Source organism: Sesamum indicum, linkage group LG2 (assembly GCF_000512975.1).
Source record: "Sesamum indicum cultivar Zhongzhi No. 13 linkage group LG2, S_indicum_v1.0, whole genome shotgun sequence".
NCBI lineage: Eukaryota > Viridiplantae > Streptophyta > Magnoliopsida > Lamiales > Pedaliaceae > Sesamum > Sesamum indicum.
The window spans coordinates 14,987,290-14,994,737 of record NC_026146.1 but is presented as its reverse complement, the minus strand read 5'-3'; the positions used below and the strand labels follow the sequence as shown (position 1 = coordinate 14,994,737).

Below are 7,448 nucleotides of genomic sequence, written 5' to 3'. Positions count from 1 at the left end.
TTTATATGTACTATTGCATTTGAAATAATTATACAATATTATCATTAATTTATAATGAATATTTTCAATTTGTAATAATAATATAAAAGTCTTGATTTTCTGATGTGAATCACAGTAGATAGAAGCTGAGGTGGAGTGTGTTCCTTTCTTGATTTCCCTTTGATTTTGATTTGTCCTGACGAGGAGTGAAAAGCGGAGATCTGACGGTTAGGTGGAGAGAGACGGAAATACGTGCGCCAAGCATAGAATAATCCTCTTTATTGGTTTTTCTTTTCTTTTCATTTTCCACTTTTATTTATATACCAGTGCCACTGCTGCTTTATTTATTCTCCCATTGTACTCACGCTCATTCTCTCGGAACACACACACCTGTCACCCCTCTCATCTCCCATCCCTTCCTCAGTAAGCATCTCAAGCTTTTTCACAAACACCTTGCCTGCCTCGTCTATCAGTTTACACACTGTTATGTGCTCTTGATTTTGTGCGTACCGCCTATACTTTTGTGTTTTCTTCACTTTTGATTCTGATTCTGGTTTTTGTGTTTTTCAGTTAAAGATTTTGAGTAAAGATGGTGTTCAAGGTTGCCCGTGTCGAGACTACTCCGTTTGATGGACAGAAACCGGGGACTTCTGGTCTTAGGAAAAAGGTTTTTTTTTTTTTTAGTTTTATGAATTTTTTATGGTTCTTGTGAGAGTTCCTTGTTTACTTTGGCGGATTAATTTTGACGGGACAGGTTTTGACAGTGTAATGCTAGCATTGATCTACTTTCTTCTGTGATCTTTCCTTTATGAATCACCTTTGTGTTCCTTTAGCGTACGGGTACTGATTAGTATTTCTTATGGTATTTGTATGTTTTGTTGAAACATTTATTTAATTAATTGAAATTGATATTGGGGGGCTTTTTCTTCTTGTAGGATCTATAAAAGCCATTGGTAGATCTGGTAAAACTAATACAAGTACTTAGTATTTTTGTGCTATAAAAAAGAAAGTTATTGTCTTTGTGTGATGCATGCTCTATTTCTTATGGGAATAGTTATGGACTTCCTTGGTTTGTATGTATCTGATAGATCAGGATTCTAGGGACTGTTGTGGGCACAATCCCAAAGAAGAGAATGTTACTGTTACAATTATTACAAACGCCTGGTCTTCTGAATATGATTGAAGTGTTAGAAGGAGTTATACTACGCCCAACATAATGTGGCTGCATTTGTTTCATGTTACCAATTCATTATTCAGATTTGACACAAAATGGAGACCAGTGAAAACTTGGTAAAGTTACAATTTGCAACATTTTTAGATAGATAAGTAAGAAGTCATAGAACACAGTTATTTTAAAAGTTTTGCTATTTTTCTAATTGCCACTTGGCATGAACTAGGTCTGGGGGTTTGAAGAGCACTGAATTGAGTGTATCTAATAGATTAATGGACTGGAAAATTTTATTTGGTGGAATCACAAGTAAGCCATTTTAACAATTCCTTGCAACCTTGAATTTGAAGAGTTGGAGAGGTGGAAAGGGAGGGAGATTGGGAGAGTTGAAGCCACATACACCTATTTTTAAGTGTTGATTTCTCCGAAGCATACAACAAATTTTCCGAAAATATGCTTTATCTTATGCTCTTGATAAAATAATAATATTTCATTGTTATGCATGTGTGCTATCATTTTTTATCTCTCTTTTATTCCTGTGCGTTGACTAAATCTCCTCCTTTTAGGAGTTGGAGAAAGTTAGAACTTTGAAAAATTGCTTTGAGGTGGTTTACATAGTTTTTGCCAGGGCCCCAAATATTCTGATGTTACATGATTGCATGTTGTAGCAAGCAACTAATTTGCTAAAGACCACTTGAGGGACCTGCTTGCAATGTAGTGTTATTATGAACTATTGATGCTAGGATTATGTCCTAGTCTGTATATTTTATACTTTTGGACTCCTTGGATCGCAAGCTTTACTGAACTTGCCTCCAACAGTTGAATCTCAAATAAATTTGAAATGCATTGTTCAGGTTAAGGTATTCATGCAACCCCATTACTTGCAAAATTTTGTCCAATCCACATTTAATGCCCTTGGAGCTGATAAAGTCAGAGGTACATGTTTTAGCTTTATGTTCCACTTCTAATCTTGCTTGTGAGTTTTGCCAGATAGAGTCAGGAACCTAGGGGATTGTTTCTCTTTGTATTTTCCTAAAGTATGATCTGAGATATGTTTAATAATTATAAATTGGATGAATGGAAGGGCAAAAACATGGGAGCAGTGGGTTAAATGGTTCGGAACATTCACAATGATGCTCCCCTACATCCACACGTTTTGATCTGTTATTGATGCACGTAGACATGAGGAGGGGCTATTGATGGTCATCAATTGTTATCACAGTGTGCACACTTTGTCAGTTCATTGATAAGCAACAAGGATAACACATTGAGTCACCTAACTTGGACAATCAGTTTGACAGCAAGAAAGGCTTGGCTTTATAATGTGCTTGCCTAATTCATACTTGGAGTAGAGTTTTAGTGAAGTTTGTCTGAAACTAATTTTAAATGCTCTAAGCTGAAATTTGAGAAGTACTGCATTCTGAGTAAAGAAGTTCCATATAATAGGAGAAGCCACCATGTTGCATGCAATTAGCAGCTTCTTTAACAATTTCTTATAATACCATAATTGAACATGAATTCTTTCTTTTCCCATCTCCATTGATTATAATTTTGGCTGAATAATTATTCAGGTGCTACTCTTGTTGTCTCTGGTGATGGCCGTTACTATTCAAAGGATGCTATCCAGGTTAGACAACTTGTGTTTCTGATGAAACAGTCATTGTTTTATTAGTTTCATTCTTAACAACTTTTATTTTTGCATTCTGGAAAATTTCCAAAATCAATATTCTTCTTACTTTTCAGGTTATTATTAAACAAAACTATTATCTTTAGGGGGCATTTGTTATTGAATACACAATGTTTTTACCTGCTTGGATGTGAGTCTTTATCATTCTATTGAAGATTTCCGCTCTGGGATACAGTCATTGTAGAGATGGACCTTATTCCAGTCCCTGAAGTTTCATGCTTGGGTTACTGAAATCTTTTGATGAACAAAAATGTCATGCTGTATCCTGAAATCAGGGATTTTTCATTTTTTCACCTTATGTGGAGTCTGTAGAAGAGAAGGAAAGACTGATACTAGCTGAAAAACATATCTGTTCTGCATTCTTATTTGATCTATGTCAAATGGGATTTAAGTAGTTGTATCCAACATCAGATTATTATTAAAATGGCTGCTGCAAATGGAGTAAGGCGCATCTGGGTTGGTCAGAATGGATTGCTGTCTACTCCTGCTGTATCTGCTGTTATACGTGAAAGAGTAGGCCCTGATGTAAGTAATCATTTGAATAGGCTATACTAACCTTTACCTTCAAATTTTATTTTATTTTATTCTTATCTATAAACATTAAATCTTGATCATTTCAATGATTTTAGATACTTTTAATTGAACCTTCTCAGGGATCCAAGGCAAACGGGGCATTTATTCTTACTGCTAGCCACAACCCAGGGGGGCCTCATGAGGTTTTTGCCTGAACTGTTTTTTTCCAGTAGTTGATGTTTGTCTTCTGATACATAAATCATGACCTCTTCCTAAATTATGATTAGGAAATTCCTTCTTTCAAATAAATTTATGAACTAGAATCCGGTGGACACTGTTTGAAGACAATTTGATATTTATGGCAGACCACTGTTTTGTCTGTCTGAAGTGTTTTACGTACTTAGGGTTATCCCTTTTTTCTCACCATATGATGAGAACACTCTGTGCTCATGCTTGATTGATCGAATACATCTTCCATGGATTACGTGAACGTATCTTATTGTGTCTCACGGAACACCTGCAAGCTCTTCTCTCTCATCTCTCTCTCTCTCTCTCTCTTTTGTAAATTTTTAGAAAAATTACTATAAACCCATCAAATAAATTTTTATATCTAATAAGGTCATCAAAATACTTACTAATCCATAAAGCTCATTCATCAACTTTTCATTTCAAAAAATTCAACCATTAACTTTTACTTTATTTTTGGCCAAAATTACCCTTGGACTTTGTCCATTATGAATTCTTTTATTCATCTATAAATTAATTTTCTATAAACTTTATTCATTTATTTGTGGTACAACCTTATAAGATTTGATTCTTGGACTTTAATATTTTTAGTCTTTTTGTTTCATTCAATTAAAAATCGAAATTATATCACTAATATAATTTGTTCTCTAAAATATTTAAAGAAATATTCTCTCCAAAAATTCAATTTCAATAAATTAAGAATCATTATTGATAAAAATCCCAAATCATGATAATACAAAGGCTTGCAAGTTCTAATACCCATAGGTAGTTGAGTTGACTGGCACAGTGACAGATGCTCACACTCGTTCACAAATGTGGAGGAATCTGAGTTAAAAGATGTTAATTTGATCCAAAATATGACCCTTGTTGAGATATTTAATACAAAATGTTTTCGCAGCTCCTTAGATGCACATGACTCTTTATCTTTCTCCAGGATTTTGGAATCAAATACAACATGGAAAATGGTGGACCTGCTCCAGAAGGAATCACTGATAAGATCTATTCAAACACTACCACAATTAAGGAATACTTGATTGCGGAAGGCCTGCCAGATGTATGAACTGTTTCTTGAAAACACACGTACACGTCATGGGTTCATGAACCATACTTTTTTCTCATGATACTTGAATGAAATTACAGGTGGATATCTCTATTATAGGAGTAACTAGCTTTGCTGGTCCGGAGGGGCAATTTGATGTTGATGTTTTTGACTCAGCAAGTGATTACGTCAAACTGATGAAGTATGTTTCTTCATAGGATATGCATTGAACTTCTCATTTGCTGTTAACTATAGTTATATGCTAATGCATGTGAAGTCCATGGTTTCCTTGAAAGGTAATGTTTGATTATGAATGAGGGTTAAACCGAATTTCAATGAGTATCTACACTAAGGTCAACATTGGCTATTAATAGCAAATTTGTCCATTCTTTATGGTTCTATGGTTAATCATTATGCTATGCTAACCTTGGTTTTGCTTATCCCTTTCCAGGTCCATTTTTGATTTCCAATCTATCCAGAAGTTACTGACATCTCCAAAATTCACTTTCTGGTATGCCTGTGGATTCGTAATGTTATATCATGTCTGGAGTACTTTCCAATTATTTTTGCTCAGATGAAGTAGCTATTAATGTGCAACTTCTGATTTATTTGTTAGTTATGACGCACTTCATGGCGTTGCTGGAGCTTATGCTAAACGTATATTTGTGGAAGAGCTAGGTGCAAAAGAAAGCTCTTTATTGAATTGCGTGCCCAAGGTAGTTTCCTAGTTCTCTTTTTTAAGAAACTTAATATCTATACTATTTATTAAGGCATTCGAATAACTAACTTTCGCATTGCCTAAAATGTGCTCAAATGTATTTATTCATTTTCACTTGGTTTTATCGATAGTTATCTATCATGCACATTTAAAGTTAAAATATTACAATAGTTTTGATAAGTCGTTCATTTTATCTTATTTCTCTGATACTGAATTAAACAAATACAATAAAAAATTATATTATGCACGCCCATTGAGTTTGCCCTGTGCACCCGTACTTATGATATTGCTGCTTTGACCCAAAGTTTTTCCATCTCTGCGCCTATCATACTGGCAGGAAGATTTTGGTGGAGGTCATCCTGATCCCAATCTGACCTATGCAAAAGAATTAGTTGCTCGTATGGGATTGGGCAAGACAAACACTGAACAGGAACCACCAGAATTTGGTGCCGCTGCTGACGGAGATGCAGACCGCAATATGATCCTTGGGAAAAGGTTGGTTTTCATATTATTGTTGATTTTCCAACAGCATTACTTATAAATTTTAATTTTACTCTGTTTTATTAGGTTCTTTGTCACTCCATCTGATTCTGTTGCCATCATAGCTGCCAATGCTGTTCAAGCCATACCTTACTTTTCTGGTGGTCTAAAAGGAGTTGCAAGGTTCTCATCTTTCTCTACTTTGTTCTCTTGTAATTTGGGGTGTTTACTGTTTGCTGCCTTCTGTTTGTATTCTCACCTATTTGGTCTCTGAAAAACATGAACTGTTGTACTTCAGTGAACTTTTTAGTGATTTTTTTTTTTTTTGAAAACATGAATCTCAGTTTCATCTCTCGTTTTTTTTTTGTTTTTTTTTGTTTTTTTCTGTTCTCTTGTGTGGTTTTTCAGGAGCATGCCCACATCAGCTGCCCTTGATGTTGTAGCTAAAAACCTGAATCTAAAATTCTTTGAGGTACCATGTGAATTGCATATTACAGGAGGCACTGCACTGGTTTTAGAGATCTAACTATGTCTCTCTTTTCAGGTGCCCACTGGATGGAAATTCTTTGGCAACCTGATGGATGCTGGAATGTGTTCGGTTTGTGGTGAAGAAAGTTTTGGCACTGGTAGGAGATATGTTTCTATTGTGCAAGTGCCATTTCCACGAAGTTCAATTCCACTGTTCTTAGAACTTTTTGTATTATATGTCAACAGGATCAGACCACATTCGCGAGAAAGATGGAATATGGGCAGTTTTGGCTTGGCTATCTATTCTTGCCTATAAGAACAAAGACAATCTGGGAGGAGGGAAACTTGTCAGTGTTGAAGACATTGTTCGCCAGCATTGGTCTACATACGGGCGCCACTATTACACTCGATATGATTATGAGGTATTTATTTATGATATGCAGCTGCTTCTCTTTAGTGGAGTGAATCACTATGAGCAATATTATGTTTGCAATATTTGTTAACTTCAACTTTTTTTGTTTTGTTTTAAAGAATGTCGATGCAGGTGGTGCAAAGGAACTGATGGCCTATTTGGTCAAGCTGCAATCTTCTCTCACTGAAGTTAATAAGTAAGCCTCTTGTCCCTCCATTTCCATCTGCAAGAATAAAGATTCCCCTTCCATTTTCACAACTCGTTTCTACTCAATATCAAGTTAGAGTTCTATGCAGCAGTTTGTTGATTTACTTACCTTGCATGCTTTTCTGATTAGAATTGCTTGCCTTTGCATTTATGTTAAATGAAATTGCTATAGGAGTTTTGTGGTACAAGGTCCATGTTAAAAGTTCAATTTTTCTTGTTATCAATTCTGGCTTTGTGAATTTTATTGCGAATGAGTCTTAAATGTGTTGACTTCTCTTCTATGATACCATGAGAAAAGGGCTAGGTATCTTAGTTCATTTTGATGATTGGAAAAGAAGTCAACTCAACTCAACTCAAGGCTTTAAAGTTGATTATTGACTGGACTTTGAGCTAGATATCTCTTAGTTGATTTTGATATTGGAAAGAAGTCAACTCAACTCAAGGCTTTAAAGTGATTATTGACTGGACTTTCAGCTAGATATCTCAGTTGTCTGTTACGCATAGGGAGCAGCATATAAAGAATTTCTTGTT

General features: G+C 35.2%; 1 protein-coding gene across 2 annotated transcripts in view; it reads left to right on the top strand.

Annotated features, from left to right (window-relative positions):
* Positions 253–7,448, top strand: part of LOC105156218 (phosphoglucomutase, cytoplasmic) — a 9,047-nt gene continuing 1,851 nt past the window's right edge. The window contains exons 1-16 of one of the 2 annotated variants that reach the window (XM_011072291.2): positions 253–402; positions 550–646; positions 2,002–2,083; positions 2,719–2,774; positions 3,246–3,359; positions 3,488–3,550; positions 4,528–4,647; positions 4,734–4,834; positions 5,084–5,143; positions 5,249–5,348; positions 5,688–5,845; positions 5,918–6,013; positions 6,239–6,302; positions 6,375–6,456; positions 6,545–6,720; positions 6,830–6,906. In XM_011072291.2, the coding sequence (XP_011070593.1) occupies positions 569–646; positions 2,002–2,083; positions 2,719–2,774; positions 3,246–3,359; positions 3,488–3,550; positions 4,528–4,647; positions 4,734–4,834; positions 5,084–5,143; positions 5,249–5,348; positions 5,688–5,845; positions 5,918–6,013; positions 6,239–6,302; positions 6,375–6,456; positions 6,545–6,720; positions 6,830–6,906 (1,427 nt within the window). In that variant the 5' untranslated portion in view covers positions 253–402; positions 550–568. Of the gene's footprint in view, positions 463–549; positions 647–2,001; positions 2,084–2,718; positions 2,775–3,245; positions 3,360–3,487; positions 3,551–4,527; positions 4,648–4,733; positions 4,835–5,083; positions 5,144–5,248; positions 5,349–5,687; positions 5,846–5,917; positions 6,014–6,238; positions 6,303–6,374; positions 6,457–6,544; positions 6,721–6,829; positions 6,907–7,448 lie in introns of both variants that reach the window. The other variant, XM_011072292.2, reaches the window with a different exon arrangement.